At 34.3% G+C, this 20968-nt stretch overlaps 1 protein-coding gene across 1 annotated transcript in view; it reads right to left on the reverse strand.

The window, feature by feature from the left end:
* The window catches only part of Eip63F-1 (Ecdysone-induced protein 63F 1), a 29926-nt gene extending 11346 nt beyond the window's left edge, over positions 1-18580 (reverse strand). The window contains exon 1 of the mRNA XM_017617927.1: positions 18394-18580. Within this exon, the coding sequence (XP_017473416.1) occupies positions 18394-18580 (187 nt within the window). The remainder of the gene's footprint in view (positions 1-18393) is intronic.
* Positions 18581-20968: the final 2388 nt, after the last annotated feature.

Here is a 20968-nt window from a genome sequence, read left to right on the forward strand (position 1 = left end):
TTTGGCGACATTCAGTTGAAAAGCAAGTGACGGCCGCAAACAAGAAAAAAAACACCCAAAATTAAACTTATGCACAGCTGTCAAGCGAATGGTTAACAATTGCATTGGAGCGCAAAGAGCCTTCAATACTGTAATTATGACAAATATGTGTGTGTGTGTACTCTTACATACATACTTATGTATGTACATAGTCATGTATGGCGGAGTAGCCTTGAGAACGCAAACGCTTTTTTAATTCAATGCCTACAGCAAATGCACATGCCTAACTATATTCATATGTATATATGTATGTGTGTATATACGCCGGAAAAATTAACAGCTCTAATTGCATGGATGAATTTTTCTTTGCAGGCTTGAATGAAAAATAGTCTTTTTTCGATTAATCTTTCTCGTGTTCGTTAACCAAGTGCTCTGAGCGTAAATGAAGCCATGCCAAATAGTTTCCCAGCTGAAATTATATAATACAGTTGTATTCCTTTATAACGAAACTGTAAATATTTTCAGCGCATAATACTAAAATATGATACAAATTGAGTGGCGAAGAAAAACATTTTTTAATTTAATTTAAAAAAAGTACTAAATCTTATGCAAAAAAATTCAAGCTACTAACAATGAAAATCTATGGATAAATCATATATGTAATGGCAGTATGCTAACTTCTCAATGTGTAACCATTCCGAAATCAAAGGAAGACAGTCTAGTACCGTTTTTGTGAATGTATTCTGTACGTGAGTGCCGTTTTTGTGTATGTGTTGTGTACATGTTTATTTATAAACGTATGTGTTCCTTTTCTTTCGTACGTGTTTATTGATACTAGTGAACCCGCATGGCGTTAAATAGCTCAAAACTTTATTTCAAAAACTTAAAAAATGTTCCAAATGTTAGTCAGAGTTATAAGATATCCGCGTGCCAGTGAAGAGCAGTCAGTCGGCATAGTGCATGTTTTTAATTTCATCAAATATCAAATCACCCTATACCGATGAAAAACGTTCTTAATTAAAAAAAAATAAAATAAAAACTTTACTACACATCTACAGGTAAGGTCTTTAATTTGACCTCTAATTTTTGAAATTCCCTTTCAAAAGTATTCCCAAACTAAAATCTTCTTAAATCTCTTTCGTCTGACATTGTGATAGATATGTATTTCAATAAACTGATGAACTAATTTGATTTTGTTTGTTCGAACAAATGGCAACCCTCCTACATAAATGAATAGTTGGAATGCATCTTTTTAAACACGTGGCAACCCTTTTCAAACATTCCAAATGGTCAAACAAAAGATTTCTTAACATTCTTTTGTTTGGCTATGGTATTTTTATATTTCATATACATACTTTCAAATAGGTGGCAGCTCTCTTCAAAAGTATTTTCATGCTTAATCCTTGTTAACTCTCCTTCGCCAGACATTGCGATACATATTTAAATTAACTGATGAATTAAGTTGAATTTGATTTTTTAAACATGTGGCAACTCCGCTAAGTGCAGTTCAGAAATAAAAGTTTTTCAAACCCTCTTTCATTGATACCCATATTTCAATAATTCATTAAACTTATTAAATAATTTAAATTTAAGTTTCTAAACAGGTGGCAATCCTCTTACAACACCTCAAAAATATTCTTAGCGTTCAAGATTTTTTAACACTTCTTCGTTTGACATCCATATTTTAATGTTTCATATAACTTGTGTATAAGTAAACTAAATTCGACATTTCAAGCAGGTGGCAACCCTTTTCAAAATACTTTGAAACTACTACTTTGTGAAACCCCTTTTGTTTGGTACCCATATGGTGATACATATTTTTCTTAGCTAATATGATTTTTTAAACAGGTGGCAACCCTCCTATAGTTCAGCTAAGAAACAAAGCTTTTCAAAACCATTTAGGTTGATATCCATTTTGTAATAATTAATTTATTTATTTTAAAATTTGAATATAGTTTTTTAAAGGGTGGCAACTCATTTCAAAAAAGTAAAATCTTATTGCACATACAGTTCAAGCCTTTTGATTTGACACTTCATTTTGGAAAATCGAACGATTTTAGTAGTTTGTGTTTAATTGTTCAACAGNATTTAGGAGGCGATTAGTACTTCTAAGGAAAGCAGTTTGTTTGTTGGCTGAGCAGTACTCCTCCGCTTGGTAGAATTCAAGTTCGATTCCTGGTGCGATAAACATCTTAACAGATTATTTGCTTAAAGCTCTTTCGTCCGAAATTATTTTAGATTTTACATACATCTCCTGCGGCACTCAAACTTATGCCGAATTTGCGCTAGGCATTGAAATTACAAAAAATTTATGCCATTTAAAAAAATGCCATGTGGAAATGAACTTAATGACTATTTTCTTAATGTAATCACACGATTATTTTTTAATGCCCGACTTTGTCATTTGCGACTATTGTTTTTTTGAATTGTCGATTGTAAGTGCCGATTGCGGTGTAATCCTATCACCCACCGGCGAGGTAGTACGGGTCACTAAACCCGATTTTTTCGTGAAATTCTCGAATATCTCGAAAATAACAAGAGCTACAGAAAAAATATATAAATAACAAATTTGTAAGACTTTCAATTTCCTACAAAAAAGTTTCGGAACAGACCCTGTTCGCTTGCCAATACCGCGCACCACGCAGCTTGCGTAACTTATTTGCTACTAAAATTTTAAAAATTTATTTTTCTAACTGGAAATAAGGTAACATTTAAAATATAGTAGTTAGCACCATCACTAACTACTTAGCTTTGTACTTATAAAATCTTGAAGAACTGCCCATTTAAATCGATTTTGTTCGATAAACTTAATTACATAACCTCAAACCTAATTGAGATTAACATGCACTCCTTCCTAGAAATATCCTACGCAATATCTTGCTTGCAAATCCTCGCCATTTGCACTAGAGACACACATAACTCAGTGCTAACAATTGGCCGTAAATTTCTTATCTTTCAAACAAACAAAAAATCTTCGTGTATTTCGTGATTTTTAACCATTTCTCTTTCATGTTCGCTGCTTTTTAGTAGTTTTTTTTTCGTTTTTTACAAAATTGTTGTTAACCGGAAGGAAGTGAACAGGGGTGTAGTAGGGTGGCCGCGTAGTGTATTAAATAAGAGATTGCTAATCTACTGACTCAACACACACATAGATTTCGCGTTAGGCTAAGTGCATAGTTGAGCGGCGAACAAAAAGAACGAACAAAGTGTCGATTTACGAACGTGCAACATGCAACAAGCGCGCATAGTGAAGACCAAGTACAAGCACTTATGCACATACTATACCTTAGTGCATATACACAATCATACATTCGCTAATCAGTATTTGCGAACGAATAGATTGACTTTGTGAATAAAGAACTAACACGCCTACAAGTCGTTTATGTGGCTCCCATTGACTAGCAGATTGAACACCCACCATATTTACTCGTAAATTTTGTTGCAGCACATTGTTTGTTATAAAATAAAGTTCACCGTCTACTCTTCTTTGATTATTTTTTTCTGATAACTTTGCACATTTTAATCCAAATTCCATTGCGGTACTTTCCCTTGCATTTTCACCGGCCAACCTATCTAAATTTTTTTTTATTGCACCTCTTTGCCTTATCGTAAATTCGATTGGATTACAAACTTTCATTTTGTGTAACTGCGCATAACCAAGTAACCTCAATTTCTCTTTTTATTTATTTAACTTAACTACACTGGATTACTTCCTACTTCATCTATTTGTTGAACTATCAGCTACCTACGCTCTACACTTGCATCCATTATTGCTATTGTCGTACGAGTATTCGATTTTCTTGTTGGTTTAGCCCTTTGTTCAACAAAAACACAAACAAAAAAAAAACATTTTTCACATACCGTTGTGTGCATTTCCTGTTGAAATGGCATTTCTTTGTTTGCAACACACACAAACACAAATACTTACTCATATACAAATGAAGAGCATCATACACATACTAAAATGCCGAAACTGAAGCAAGAAATAATACCGTTAAAACTACCAACACCATTTAACGACCCAATGATTTTCGTGTGAGACCACACATTTCACACATCCAATTCTTTAGTTTAGCTGGGAGTTGTTTTGGTATTTCTGTTTGTTGTTTATTTTCAATTGTTAGCTCTATGTCTTATCTGATGTTCGCTTCTCTTTCGCGCTGTTGCACTTATAGCATTTGCATATCGCTACATTGTAATTTATTTTCGCCTTTTCGCTTTAGCAACTCCTCTTAGGCAGTTGTGGTCTACTTGGCGTATACGTAACCTTTGAATTTTGAGGGGCTCAGGCCATCGGTATTCGTTGTATCCACTGTGATAAGAATTGGGAGACGAATCAAATAGGAATTGGATAGAAGATATAGTGAAACTTCTACCTCATCGCCTTCCATGCAACCATTACATTATGGACCTGAGTTGAAGACATTACCGCATGGATTGCAGACGGACAAAGACCACTTAAGAATCCCAATATTTATTTAGTACACTATGTGAGTTTTGCCCAAATGTTTTGCAAAAACTAACAATGCCAAAATCAGTCAAAAAACTGAAGTCCCGAAGTTTTTTAAATATGGCCCTAAAATTTCCCATATTTGTATTGTACAGCTTGACCTTGGACAAGATGGGGGTCTCGTAGCAAATTAAAAACTTTGAGATTCGTCGTTTCGCTTTTGTGTTTTTAAATTTTTTATTTGTTCATCCTAAAGTGATGCAAAGGGAAAGCTAAATTTTTGTGAGGGCTTTCTAAAAGACTTAAAAAATAATTTTATAAAAATCAAATTAGGGCACTCCGGGGTACTTTTTTATCACTTACGGAATAACTATTTTCTAGTTAATTTTAAAGAACTTTTTTAAATAGCTACAATTTTAAAACTGTTACACGTAAACTAATGAAAAAATAAAAACTTCCTTCATTAATTTCTCCAATCCTCCAATTCCTCCTCCGACTCCAAGCGGGGCCAAAATTTAAATGTGATATCTGCGACTTTAGTAGTATCGATTTTGGGTATTAAATGAAAAAAATATTTTTAGGCATGGACCCCATTGCGTTACACCTTAACCGACTTAGAAGCAAAATTTATATGTGACATCTTCGACTACGGTAGTATCGATTTTGGGTATGAGTTGGCAAAAAAATTAATTTTAATTTTTTGAGTCTCCATAGAGGAAACTGAACTGTGGCCCCAGTGCGACACGCCTTAACCGTCTCCAATCGGGACCAAAAGTTGTATCTGATATCTTTGAGTTTTGATTGAAGGGGTGAGACTGAGGAAAATCTCTCACATGATTTTTTACGGATCACCCTAATATACATATACGCACGTGCCTAGTCATAAATGATTTATGTTGTCCAACAAAGTGCAAGTACTTTGTATATGGACAATTTCAAGAGGATAAAAGTATTCGCCAAAAATTGCATTCAGCAAAATTTGTATTCACCCAGACATTCATGGGCATTTATGTAAGTGCACGGCTATTTGCATTTTAACTCAATATAGTGAGCATATGTATTTGCACATACATATGTAGATAAACACGTATATACATATATATATGTAAATGCATGTCGGTGGAGTACTATGTATGTATGTATGTATTTACGTAATAGGCTTTGGGATCAAACCTGATTACACGCAAGTTACAGGCGGCTTTGCATAAGTGCTGCAAGTGAAGTGAATTTATATATGTACAAAAATAATTACCAGTTTTATATATTTTTTATCGAATAAAATCTACGTGGAAAAGGTAAAAGTGGTTAATTGATAAAACCAGACATAGTTAACGCAATTATTTGGGTAAAAAAGTACCTCTATTATCATGATTAGAATAATTTTCGTTCGACATGAAATTAAATTATATATATATTTTTTTTTATTAAATTTATATTTTTCTTTTCTAAATATGTGAGAACTTGTCTTTTTCTGTGGTCACGATTTAAACTATTTGTAATACTTGACAGCTGCTTTATAGCTAATTGACATTAGCAACTAAGTATGGAATTAAGATCCCCACGAAATAGACTAACAGATAGCAGTATTTAGAGCGTTTGAAAAACTGCAATAATGGTTAATTGAATTAAGTTCTATTCAACGCAATTTATTTTTTTTTTTTTTTATAAAGTGTGGCGTTATTAAATCCGCCATAAAGGTATACACAGCGTGAATTGGATATTCGAGTTTTCACACCATATAAAATAGGTAGTATATGAGAATTAAGCGCATTTGCGTCAGAAAACGCTCTATGTTTACAATGTCATAAAGAAAGCAACAGACCATAGCATGGCGTAGCGTTTCTAGTAAATTGCCAAGGATAAATGTGGCAGCACGAAAATTAGACGGCGACTCAAGCGCCAATGATAAGATTGCAAGTGTGGGTGTGTAAGTACGTATGTATGTATGTATCTACGTACGTACATGTCCATATGCTTTTAGGAGGAGGCTTTCAATGACGTAATGTTTCTAATAAGCTTAGTTGGCTCGTAATCGATAAGATATGTATATTTAGGGTTTTATAACTTTAGTTCGCGCATTCTAAAGCTGTTTCCTTCCTTTCAATGATTCCAAGTAAATCAAAGGACTTGCACTAGTTTAGGGCTTTCACTTCGACTTTCAAAAGCATGCACTTTTTATGCAAAAAAAAAAACAGCAAAACTTCAGAAAATTTCTTAAAAGACGGTAAAATATATGAGGATTCATATATACAAGTTTTATTATTCTGCCGATATGTTACGGATAAGTCAAAGTTGAAAGATTATTTAATCCATTCCCTTCCAAAAAAGTTTTCACACAAATTTTGTCCACTGCATGTCGTGACATGTGAATGGAATAATTTTACGCTGTTAAGGTTGGATGACAATCTTCTGAATCATAAAATCCAGAAAAATGGAAATAGTAAGGTACTAAGACAAATGTAAGTTTTCATACAAAAATGCATTAAAAAGTGATAAGAATTGAATGAAAAACTTTCATAAGGAGCCTTCAAGCTTTCATTTCTGCATGACAAATGATTTTTCCATTTACTAAAAAATCAAAGCGTCAAACGTCTCTCATAAAATTCAGGACTAAGAGAAGAGTTTCAGCATTTCGCGAGTAACTGAATGGATTTTTGTTAGTCGGAAATCCTAGGACTTTCTAAGTGCTCCTTGTATTTTACTTGATGTATAGAGAAGGATTAAAAGGATAAGGAAAATGAGGCCTGGGAATGATTAGTCTTCTGAAAAGTTTCCAGACCCTTGGTTTATCGAGAGAAAGAGAAGGTACCTTGTCCACTCCAAAGAATGAACTTTGTGCAAAGATGTGCACTCTCAGTTCAGCAAACGCCAGTCAGCTACAGGGAAATGTTATGTACTATCATCGACCTCGAGCCAAGATGTGTACAGTGAGTCTCTGATGATATCCATGCTGACCATATGTTTGTTGTTCCCGTGGATTGTGTCCCGTAATAAATCCTATTAAATTCTGTTTGAGAAGAAATTTAGCTACTACGCTATTGGTTGCCTGTAGGTGTCAGCTATGCTTTTCGAGAATCTAATTTATAAGCTCTCTGATGTAGCAGCCAGTACCCGCTTTTTACCTAGAGGCTAAAGGCCTCAGCTGTTATGGCCGAACTTATTTTGATGTTCGCGCCACCTTACGCCAGTTGCTTTGAGTAAGGAAAATAACTCCAAATAGAAAACGGAAATCATTGTACCTGAAACAGAATAGCAAAGCAAAGAAGTTACCCTTTAGAGATCGCCCAACATTAGTTCCATTTCCACTCTTGGAGCTTCCGATGAAGAAATTTTAACCGAGCTACCCAGGAGATTGTCTGGATCTCTCCATTGCTTTGTTGTAGAAAAGCAAACAGCGTGCTTTCTTTCAAAAGGTATTCCCAAACACTGCCGAAATGCACCTAAACCAACACCCTCTTAAGTCAATGATATATGTACCTGCACAAATCTTTTTTATTTCTAAGCCCAGTTCTAAACCTTTTCTAAAGCTAAACTTGGAATGAATTGCATCCCTCGGCATTGCAATTTCAAGCACTGCTTCGTTGGAATATCGATCATTCTGCGACACCAGAAACCCTTCTGCCCGATGTTGATATGAATATGCAGAGGGTTATGCTGCTGGATAAGTTCTAATGAACCCAGTTACGCATACGCATGCCTGCCTTTGTATGCATCGTGGTAAGCGCCTCGATTTCCCCACTCTTGCATAGTTCTATCGACTCAGATGACTCCATCATTTTCCTGCCACCCACAGACCCACACATCTTTGCAGTTTTCTTCATGTGTGTTTCCAGAGTTATTTAACCACTTTTAGGCACATAATGTTTGTACCTTCTAGCGTACCAGCGTACCAGAAAGCAAGCGGTTTACGACGCTTCGTTTTCAGTAAAAATTGCATGTCAAAGAGCGCTATTATTATCAATTACGTCTACTTCACCATCGGTACATGCAATCATAGCTATTAGCGGTAATTTTTAAATATTAAAATATTAGCACAATCATTAATTCATGAATTGCAAATTACCTACGCGTATTTATTTATAATCAAAGAACTTCTCAGAAACTTAATAAATGAATATTTAATTTCAGTATTTCCATTCTTTCTCAAGCAACATTTTTAAATCCATAGTGGTGCACATGTGCTGTATGTATAGAAATATTTAAGTGTGTACATATGCACTACAAAAGGAATTAATATGCAAATCGGACGATAACAAAAGCGAAAATATTTTGAGTAGTGCAAACAGTAGAAAATTTCTTAGGCGCATATTCGTATGCATGTAACAAAAAAACCACACACAAGTAAAGCTTTCAATGCATATTTATAGAAATAATAAGAGCACAAAGCCATATTGACATATGTATATTGGTATTCATAGCCGATTTCCTTTTTTGTAATTTAATACAGAACAAGAAACGTCTTTTAACACTTCAGTGGCAATTGACCCCGAACGTGCCCTGTGAGTGACCCCCAAAGGGAGAAAAACTTTTCCTCATACGAACATACATATGAACATACAAATAATCTGATACTAAAATTCATACAAAAGAAGAAAAATACGAGTAAATATCATTGCAAACAAAGTAAAATATTCTTCACGAGTGCTGATCTCATGTATGAGCACTTTTGCCAGCTATAATAGCTTTTTTATGCACAGCAGCACATATATATATATATATATATGTATATATATAATGCACAATGCATTTGTATGTGTTTATAGAGCGCCTTAAATTATGCAATGGCTCACAGTACTACTTTTATTCTGCTCTTTATATATTTAATATATTCTTTTCCTTTGATTACATACCAATGAATGCGCTTTGAATACGAATTAGTATACATATTTTTTGTATGTACGAGTAGGTTGGCTTGAGTATTGATTCCGTTTACTGTTACTTCCTTTTTACAAATTCTGCGAATAATCAGCTCTTTCAGCAAATTAAGCCAAGATAAATGGTTACAAAGTTGAGCAATTCCGCTATTTACAACATGAATTTGCTTGTATGTACATGTGTTTATATGTATGCACTACTGTTTTTTTACCGTTTACATACTTACACAATTTTGATATCGTCAAACCGATCTAACTGAATAAATAGTCACCCACACAATTGCCCTTGCACTCATTCTGGCAATTTACTTTTTAAAGTGTAGTAGTAGGATGAGAGCACAAAGAGCTTCGCTTTTAATGATAGCACATAAAAGGAAATTGATTGAATTCCCCAGTTACATTTACATACATTCCTTAACTTCTTTCTTAATTTTCCACCTGAATACTTTTACACTTGAATACTTTTACATACCATCAAAGGAAAGGGGTTGTATGAAAATTTGCTTGTATTTACATCAATTGAAGCGATTGGAAGGTTGATTTTACCCACAGAAATATTTACAGAGGTAAACATAAACACTTTATGTATGCAGAAATCTGCATCATTTCTGATTGCGGTTAAGTAAAATTACACTCTGATATTGAGATTGTATATGTATGTACATATGTATATGTAAATTCTGTTAATCTCTTCTCCATTACAGTTAGGTACAAAGGCAAAGTACACTACGCCCGAAGCATAGTGATGTGGACTGTTTTTCGTACCATCTCATCGATTGCGTTATGAATTCGCCAAAGTGCATTAATATTTTGGATAACATCATAGTTGGGTGATTCGCAAGGTATCGCAAGTTTCGCAACAGAATAATTTTGAAAAGTTAGAAAATGTATAATCCCAGCAAACACAATCTCTAACGTTAAAGAAATTTGGATTTCTCCATTAGATAACTGCGATAACTCTCTAATCGTTCTCGAGTCGATGACGAAGTTAGAGAACTACAATAGAATCCGATTCGAGAACGATTAGAGAAACAACGCAAATTCAAATAAATGTAAATAAACAATATTCCAAATGAATGAATCATAAATTATTTTTAAGTTCAAAAAATTCATTATTATTTTATTGCAAATACATTTAAAACACATTTTACAAACAAAGCATTTTATTTAATAAAGCAAAGCAGCAGTTTGAAATTCACATTCGAATCCAATTAGAGATCAACATTAGAATTCGATTGGAGAAATAATATTTTCACGAGTCGAGAACTATGCGCCATTTTAGTTGAGATCGCTATGATTCTCGATAGTTTTTCGAGTCGTTCTCTAACGTTTGAGAATTGAAGAATGTGGCTAGTTCTCCGACATACTTAATGATACTTAAGACGTTTTTGTATGTAAAAAATACTCCAATTGGCTTTGGAGTGCAAACAGAGCATCCATACTACTGCGACGGAAAATTTGCTTTAAGTAGAAGTCCAAATGACGCGTAAGGTCCTATAAAACGAATATCTGATATGAAATTTCAGTTTATTTTGGAAAGCATTTTGTAGTGCTATTTAATTAGTTTTAACTACTGACTTCCAACATTGCTATTTGAAAGCAATCAAACCTAGCGACGAAATTCCTCTAAAGAAAGGCAGTGTATTTATGTATGTCAATGCTCCTCGTTGATAGATTTCAGATTTTTCACCTTTCAACATTTGAAAGCATTCCTAAATAAATTTTCAAACTTCCATTGTCACTGCATACTGTAAGGTCTACGACTTCACAATGGACATTCACAATGGACAAGTGTAAATGGAATAGTGTCTGAAAATTTTATTTTTTTATTTTTGGTCATTAACCTTGACGCTAACGTTGTGAAAAACATCTACTAATGCACATAGTATTGAAAGGGAAAAACCAATAATAATTTAAAATCACAAGAACTTTGTGCATACATACATACATACATATGTATGTGCATCTATTCATGTAGTTATGCGTTGTAAATTGTAAATGCTTGGACAGACGTGTTAACGTTGTCACTTAACCTTTAAGCAGCCAGGTGTCAACAACAGCAATTCATAGAAATTTTTCAATGCTTCAATTTAACTTGTTGAACAACACATATATGTACATAGGTGCTTACAACAACAACTAGAATCACGTATGTACATAGGTGCTATATACAGATAGTCGAATAAATACCATACATGTGTGGGATTGGAAGGATGTATGAACATATGGATATACATATGTATCTAAGAATACGCATACAAGTACACTTTTTTAAACATACATACATATGTATGTACTTCACCCGTGCGAATGAATAGCACTGTATTACATACTACATACATTTTGTCTGGCTGACATTCTTACAGCGAAAAATTACCGTCAATCGAAAGCTTATCGAGCGCGGGTGTTAGAACAGGAAATTTATAAGTCAATCAACTGGAAAATCGTGATGACAAAATCAATTTACGAGTCCTTCTCCTTATTTTATACTTACTTGATCTTAGAGTTTTCAAAATTTTCCCAATTTTTTGTGCATATTTGCAAGTATTGTCATACTTGTTGAAATACTTTCAATATACGTACTAGAGATTCCAAAATATGCGGAAAATTGTGAGCCCGGGATTTCGGGATATTTTTTAAGTAATCCCGGGATACCGAGTAAAATCGAATAACTGAAAGCATTTAAACATACCCTGAAATAAAACTATTTAAATTTTACGATAATCTGCTTTTAAAACTCACGTATTTATTAATACGGACAAATCTTAAAGCAATATATTTTTTTAAATTGTATCTAAAAAAAAAAAAACATGTGATTGAGGAACGCATACATCACAAATAACAATGCAAATACCAGGTACTTTTGAAATGAATGATTAATAAAAAAAAGACAGTAAACAAAAATACACAAAAACAAATTCTCCAAACATCCATAAATAAATGGCGAATGGCGATTTTTTTGCCATTCTTTTCGCAATTTACTCGAAATTTTGAGGGTCAGATTCGAATTTAGCGGCTCGTAATACATGGTGACAAATCCAAGGGATTTTCGGGACCACAAAAATACTGGCACCCCGGGATCCCGGTATTGGCATCCCTAATACGTACTTAATACCTAAACCAAAGAAATAACATTTTAGAAGAAAGCAACTTTTCAAATTGATGTCAGAAATTGTGCCTGAAGAGTTTGCAATTTCCGCTTTACCAAGTAGCGTTCATGTAGCGTTGTCTATCGCTAAATTGCATTGCCGCACACAATATTATCGCCTTTGTGCGCGGAAATTTCGCTGCGGGTAATAATTAGTCTTTAAAAGTTAGTGGTTAAACATTTGTGCATCTGCTGCTGACATTTGCTTTGCTCAAGGCATAGCTGCAATAAGTGAGTGCAGAGATTTAAAAAGTTCTGTTATAATTGATTTACCTATTTTCATTTGTGAGCTAAGCTGTGTACAACGTAGCGTATGAGCAACAATTATGCGATTTTTAGTGGAAATAAAATAAAATTATAGTTTAAAAAACTAAAACCTCCCTAATATAATTGCCATTCGTACTCTCATCAGGTATGTAACTTGAGAATAGAAATCGCTGCATCTTTTAGGCGCATCAATATTACATAGTTACATCCCGAGCTAATAAAAGGAAGGCAAAAAAGGAAGGCAATAAAAAAATGAGGTTGTTCACGCNAAACTAAAACCTCCCTAATATAATTGCCATTCGTGCTGTCATCAGGTATGTAACTTGAGAATAGAAATCGCTGCATCTTTTAGGCGCATCAATATTACATAGTTACATCCCGAGCTAATAAAAGGAAGGCAAAAAAGGAAGGCAATAAAAAAATGAGGTTGTTCACGCTTGCCTGGTTATCTGGTTAAAAATTATTATTGTGTAGTGTATTTTATTGTTGTAAACTGAATAAAAAATATAACCACATAACCACATAAGCTAACAACCTTTATTAATTTTACTTCCCAAATTTAGTAGATATTATTTAGTATCTCTCGCAATGCAGTCGCCTGATTTACATATACATGTGAGCCATAATATACATTCATACATAAATATACATTCATACATACATACATATGTATGCATGTTTGAAACATGAATTTATGTTTGTACAACTACAATACTTGCTTTGTTTTCTCTCTTGTTTGCCAAGTGTTGTCTTTCTCGCCTTTTTGCCACTTTCCCTAATCGGCTTACCACGCGTGGTCGACTGCACAACTGAGAATTTTCTGTGGGCTTAAGCAGAAAAGTACCCACCGATTTTTTGAAGTGGACATTTGAATGCCAAGTAGAGCTTAATAGTATTATTTATGAGGTATTTGGAGAATTGCCACCAATGTTCATATAAGAGCTTAAGTATGAAATAAAAAAATACTGAGGATTGGATGTTTTAAAGAATTTTTCACCAAGATAAAAATGGTATAAGAGTGGCAGAAAGCCCATATTTTGAAACGTCGGAAATTTCAAATTGCGTAAGTGGTTGCTTGGCTTCTAGACATATCTAGCTAATACATTTTAAGGTTTTTTTTTCTAAGAAAAAACCGAGTCAGCAATATTCAAAAGGTGCTTCAGGTCAGTTGGTTTTCAAATGGTTTTAAGATGGATGAAGATAGAAATCTGGTAACAGACGGCCAGAGTGCACTTGATTTTTGGATGGAAAGCCTTTCAATGCTTTTGAATGACGAAACAGGTGGCGCGTTTGATGAAAAGGAACCCAGAATAATGTATAGTGACGAAACTTTCGGCCTACCAAGACATCAACTCTAACAAGCCGGCGGCGAAAAGCTGGTAGGGAGCATATACCAGCTTCTAAGCATAATTTGGCTCGAAAATTGGAATCTTAGTGTACTCAGTGCCCAATATATAAGAAGGGTGACACCGATTTTTGCGCCAATTACCGCGAAATTGGCCTCTTTCCATATAAGGTCCTACCGGCGATACTGTGTCATAAAGCAACTGCCTAGATCTACTTAGTGTGGATTCAGACCTGGAAAATCGAGCATCGACCAGATTTTCATAGTTCGTCAAATCCCGGAGAAGGCAGAGGATGAGCAAACAGATATACATACACCGTCCCGCGAACCTTTCAATCTTAGGCAAGAAAGCGTAATAAGAGCTGCAAATTTAAGTCGCAGTAGCACCATATACAGCAGAAGCACGGCGCCTGAGACCCCGGCACGTCAGCTCTGAAATTTGCAGCTTAGAAAAAAGAAGCGAAAGGGTTTACTCTAGTGGTGAACAATGGCAAGACAAGGTATCTGCTGGCAAATCAAAAAAGTCTTCGTGTGTTTCGACACACGTCACCTATTATCCAGCATAAACACCAACAACAATACCCTAAGGCGGCCGCCCACAAACGACTTGCTCTTGCGGCAGCCTTTGTATTTAAAAAATAAGTGGTCCGTGGATCCTTTATTAACTTTATGAGCATTTTTCTGCATATTAATGAATGATTATGCTGATCTTGATCCTTATCCAAATCTTAGGCTCAATATCAATATCATCCTTAAACTTAATGTTAATCCTATTCTTATAATCCTAAACTTAATGTTAATCTTAACCTTAATAGCTCTCTGAATCTAAATCTAAATCTTAATCTAAATCAAAATCTTAAACTGAACCTTAATTTTCATCCAAATCTAAATCTTAATCTTCATGTAAACCTTAATATTCATCAAAATCGAAATCTTAATCCACTTCTAAATTTAAATATAAATATGAATCTTAATCCTTATCTTAATCTAAATTTCCATCTTAATCTAAATCCAAACCTAAATCTAAATCCAAATGTAAATCTTAATTCACATCCAATCAAAATAAAATACTAAATCTTAAACCTGATTTGCATCTAAATCTAAATCTAAATTTAAATCTCAATCTTAATCTCAATCTCAATCTTAATCTTAATCTTAGTCTTAGTCTTAATTTTAATCATGTCCAACAACCCCAGCTATTCCCCTCTTCTGCTGTCGCTTTTTTGTTTCAATGCAATTTATATTTAATTGCAGATTATTGCACAACAAACAGTTACTTTTATTATTTAAATATTATTTTTATCATATTCCCACAATGCTAATTAAACACTTCTTTTAATATCCTTGCGTGACCCAAAATATTTGGTAACTGCCACAAAAATTAAAACCTCACAAAAAATAAGCACATTAAAATGCTTTAATTTTTCCAAGCTATTGCTTTTCTTTCCTGGTAATCACAGAAAACACGGTGGCACTTATCGGGCGACATAAAATTAACATAATCAACTCTTATCGCTAGCAACGGCATTAAAATAGATGGCATGGCATTCATATGGAATGAATACACGCGAGGTGTTTAAAAGTAAAAACGGACAATACAAATGAATTTAGTTTGCGATAAAATTTGCAAACATGCAAGTTTTCACACAGCTAGTCGAAAATCTACAAAACAAAAAAAAAAAACTAACATATTAGAAAATGTGCTAAAGTCACTAAGTTTTTGCGAATATGTATTTACACGAGCATGAGGAAAAAGTTTGCTAGTGTGACAATAATTATTATCACTTTCAGACCGTGTGCGAAAAAGCTGATGAACTAACGCTAACAAGCAAACAACATTTGTGTTGAAACCAAAACTTCGCACAAAAAGTTCGCAAATCATTTTAAATAATTTACACAAATTTATGTGCTTTCGGTTGCAGGCAAGACCGCAATAGCAGCGGTAAAATGAATGAGCCACAAAACGTTGGCGGTGGGTAGATGAAAGGGTGCTTGCTTGCTTTGTACGTGTTTGTGTGCATTCACACTGCTGACTACTACTCGTAAATTTTGCAAAACTGTCAACTACGAAAAAGTGAAATGCAAACAAATTGCATCGTAAAATCTATGGCACCAGTGAAAAAAAAGATAAAATGGCGAGCATACGGCCGTTAAGAAACACCAGGGAAGTGACAGCTGAGCTGTGAGAAAACCAAATATATGTGCACATATGAGCTTTTTCACATTGCTCCTTAATGTGGACTATGCTCATACATATGTACGTTTCCTGAGTAAACAAATTTTTTTCTAAAGCAAATGTCCGTCAAAATTGTGCGCTCCGCTTTCTTGACTTCCAGTTCATAGTTCCTTTCTGGGATAAAAATTAAATTTTTTTAAATTTTTATTTTTTCATTTTCCCCGAACCGGTTCACTTTTCACTTTTTCTTTCCGTGTATTTACTATGGGCGGCTGAAAATTTTTTGAGTGAATTTTTTTTCGGGCGAAACTTATTTTAAATATTTTTGTGATGCCATGCATATAAATTTTGTTACTTCAATTTTATATTTTAATGTTTGGAAAAATCGTCTAATATTCAAATTGAAAGATTAATAATGAGCCTCAGAATCGAGGACAGTTTATTCAACCGCGCCGCTGGAGTTGCTCCTTGGATGGACTCCGTTTCATGCATTTAGGTCCCGAAAATCCCGGAATTCTTGGCAATAATAGAAACTCATTTTCTTGACCAGTATTGGCTATATTTATTTGTTTATTTAATAATTAATATTTTTTCATAAATGTCTAGCTCATTATACATATTACACCGTGCGATAATAAATTTTACACACAAAAATTAATATTTTCGGGAAACCATGAGCCAAATATTGTGAAATTGAGTTTTAGTTTTTCACCCTTACGTAAGTAATTCCAAAATAATTTAAAAAATTCACTGAAATGTGCTAGGAGTAGAAGTATGGGTATCAAGATAAAGAGGAAATTCTGTAGAATTTAATCAGATTCATTTTTTTTGTGCATATGGACCGGTAAGTATTGAAAATGTCCTTTTAAAATTTTTTCATTGAAATTTCGCAATATTTGTTTTTGAAAAAATTATATGTTAAGGACTTATATAAACCCGATAACTTGCTCGAATTTCGTCCTTTTAACTTTATCAGCTTAAAAGGTTACCTATTCGTCATTGTGAATCCAAAAATTTTTATTTTTTTTAATTCTAAAAATTTCCTTCATTCTTTCCTTCCTACAATGCATTGAATTTTTTAAATAATTTTTGGAATTAATCATATATTTAAAATTACAAAGTCCTTAAAAATAAATCCTCACGTCAGAGAGAAGAAATAAAAACGCCACTTTAAATAAAAACGTAGGTTTCAAACGCATTTATTTATTATTTATTTTATGTTTGGATAGATTCTCAAACAATTTAGAAGCCATTTCTTCGATTTAAGTTGTTGAAAAGTAATGAATACCTAAATCCCGAGATTGTGATAACGGCATCCCGAAAATCCCGGCATTGTAAAAAGCCAAAAAATTAACATCCCTAGTTAGCGTATATGTAGTTGTCTCTTTTCAATTAAATATTATTAAATAACGCTAAAGTGCAAATGTGTTGGTTTTTATTTACAATTTTTTAAGTGTATTGGAGAATGCGTTTGGTCGTTTCTGCTGGGGTATGAGCGAACTCGGCATGTATTGCATGGCTTTAGGCGCAATTTGCGCTGCTCACCTCAATATGCAATACGAATGCATACACTAACATACACACGTATGTACATACAGACAGGTGCTAGTGTACACGAATGTGCACTGAAATATTTATTGCAATAATTATTGCAGGCATGTGTGAAAACTTGTGTTTTATAAATTAGTTGTTAGCAGCATGTCTGGGAAATTGACGGCAACTGATAATTAGTCTAGGCAGAGGTATCGTATTTCTTTTAGTTTTGCTTTTCATTTATAACTACAGTGCTATAATTTGCAGGTGGATGTCAGCTAATTTTTGATGGATTACCTACTAAAGATATATTGCCATCAGAGGCACTACACATTTTTATATGTATGTGTATAAGAATTTTTGCTTACTGCATATTCGAATATATACATACGTGTATTTTATTTTTGGAACTCAAAAAGTTACCCCCAAATTCATAAAAAAAAACTGGAGCTATATATAAGCAAAGTGTATACCTATTTATAAATTTTCCTTATATTTGGTTATGATAGAACATATTTTCAGCCCTATTTTTAGCATAAAACCCTGAGCTCGGGTTATAAGTTATAACTCATATATACATTTGTAAATTATTTGAATGTCTTATTTTATTTTTCTACTCACCAGAATGGCTTGCTTCCCGTATGAGATCGTGTATGATTTCGTCTCGCACATTTATACCAAGATTTTTTAACATAAATTGCAGCTCATTTGCTGTCACGCGACCATCGCGATTTCTGTCCAAGAGATCGAATGCTGTTCGCAGATCTGAAAGGAAAAGAGGAAAACATTGTAAGTGAATTCGAAGCATAACTAATTCACTAATAAATTAAAAAGTGTATAGTATCGTTAGTATCCGTGTACATATAATAATTCTACAGAAAATTTAAAACCTTTAAAAAGAAATACACACATTTAAATTTCGAGATAACCTCACTTTCGAAGGCTTTCGAATTATTGAAGTGATAGTGTTTACACACTCTAATAGCACCAGGGATATTTTTTTTGTGATGCCCTACAATCGATTTGGTGATTACTTGGGTGATTCAATTATCTCTCAAGGAACAAAAATCGGATTCAAAAGATTTTTATATTACTTCTTCTTCTTCTTGATTGACGCTGTAACCGCTTAAGCGATTTTGACCGAGGCCAATAAAATAACTTCAGTTGTTATATTCCATGATAACTGAAGCCAACTGCAAATGCCAAGGGAAGCGGGTACCACGTCGAAAACTTTCAGGGCTGGAGCGTTTGCATCCGCTCGTACTACGACATGGCCTAGCCATAGCAGTCGCTGTATTTTGATTCGTATCGTTCCATTGTTCCAGCTAGTCTTCGACACAAATGCTTTAAGGCCATTGTTTTCCATAGAATAGTTCTTTCGAATAATCTAAGGGTCCCTAATCGTCCAGAATTTTGCACTATACGGGCGGTACAGGCATTATGAGTGACTTATAGAATGTGATTTTCGTTCCTGACTGCTGCCGATACTTCATTTTGTTCTCGTTCACCATCCAACCCGCGAGTTTTGCTTCTCTATCTAACTTCGAGCAGACCGGTGATACCGAGCGGTTCAGCTCCGAAGCTCTTAGTAAGTATACTCCCTCACATCAGCTTAAAGAAATCACACGACAGTGAAAGCCACTGTCTGAAGCTTAAAATGCTTCCAAACGGCTGGAGAGGTGTTCTTCCCAATTCTGCCGTAAGCTGGTGATACTGCAAAAAGTCAAGTATTAGTTTCGCAGGAACTCTAAATTCTAACACTAAATGCTTTAGCCGAAGCTCAGAAAGCTGATTCGATGGTATTTGTAACCTTTTGTATCCTTTTTGTGGATTGCTCAGAGTGAGCTTAGATTCCTATCAGCTGGCATCCTTATGTCATACTATATCCTGCCAACTAGATTCTGGCCTTGAATAGCTCAGCTCGCAAATTATCGGCTCCAGAAGGTTTGTTATTTCCGGGCCGTGCTACTGCAATTCGTACCTCGTCGTGATCAGAAAACGGAAGATCATTCCTCCATCAAAAAATGTCTGCACGTTTTTACTCTTCGCATTTGCGTATTTCGGTCTTTTTCTTCTTACTTCACTTGCGTAATATTGCGATATGATTATTTCGTCAATTTTAGTCGCCAAGCAATGTGAAAATTACTTGAAAACACCAGCCAGTAGGTTGTGTCGATCTGGCACATATATAGCAGGCGGTATGCCTTTGTTGACCGACCCATCCGATGCAGGGCGCGAACCCTTACAGCTTCGCTACTCTTAATCTCCATCACAATGAGAATTCCGATATAGTTAGTAGTTTTAGACGTTTGCCGACAAAATCTGACAGTCTTCCTTTCATTCTATTATATAGAGCTTGGCATCTCACTCATTTACCGATATAGGAGCGAAAAATCCTCTAGCTTTAATTACAGTTTGGCCACCTAAATAGATTACTCGATTCGCTTTTAAGTCGAAAACTGTCTCTCCAGAATACCTATTCAATATTTAATTTTTTGCTACATTTCATTAGGCATCCGTGGCTACAACTCGGTGGGATAGGAAGGCGAATATGTATCATATCATCAACAGTGAATCTTCATTACCTCAATTATTATTTACAGTCATCTACATTTACAAGTCAAGTAATGTTTTCATAGAAAAAGTCTTTGGCAACGAAGCGAAAAGTTAGCTTACAAATAGAGACTTTCCACATAAAAATGGGATACACTTTTATTAGAGCTATATGTATGTCAACTTTGCTTACTATTTTGCTTTAACACATTTAATATTAAAAACCGACGGTGCGTATGAGTAACGTAAAAAAAGGCAGTATGTATGTAGTTATACATATATGTAGATACATTCTTTTAGAAGTATATGTATGTATGCGCGTATAACATTCTCCAAAATTTATTATGTTATATCCCACAATACGCACCAGGCACATATAACATATATTTTTATTTGTTCAGCTGGACGTGTGAAATGCAGAGAATTTCCGAATTTTTCTTACTTTGCTTTTTTGATTGCCATGCGGTTTCGCGTTGTAATACCTTATACGAGTGCTGGCCCTTGTTTTATATGAAATGTTCTTTATGTTTCTTTATTTCGCCGTGTCAACATTTCTTTTAGTTATTTGCCAGCTGGCGTCTTAAGTAAAATATGTACGCAGTAAAGCTCGGACATCGCAACGAAATGACCGCTAGGCAATTGT

This window comes from Rhagoletis zephyria, unplaced genomic scaffold, assembly GCF_001687245.7.
Source record: "Rhagoletis zephyria isolate East Lansing unplaced genomic scaffold, Rhagoletis_zephyria_1.1 Rzeph_scaffold_01521, whole genome shotgun sequence".
Taxonomy (NCBI): domain Eukaryota; kingdom Metazoa; phylum Arthropoda; class Insecta; order Diptera; family Tephritidae; genus Rhagoletis; species Rhagoletis zephyria.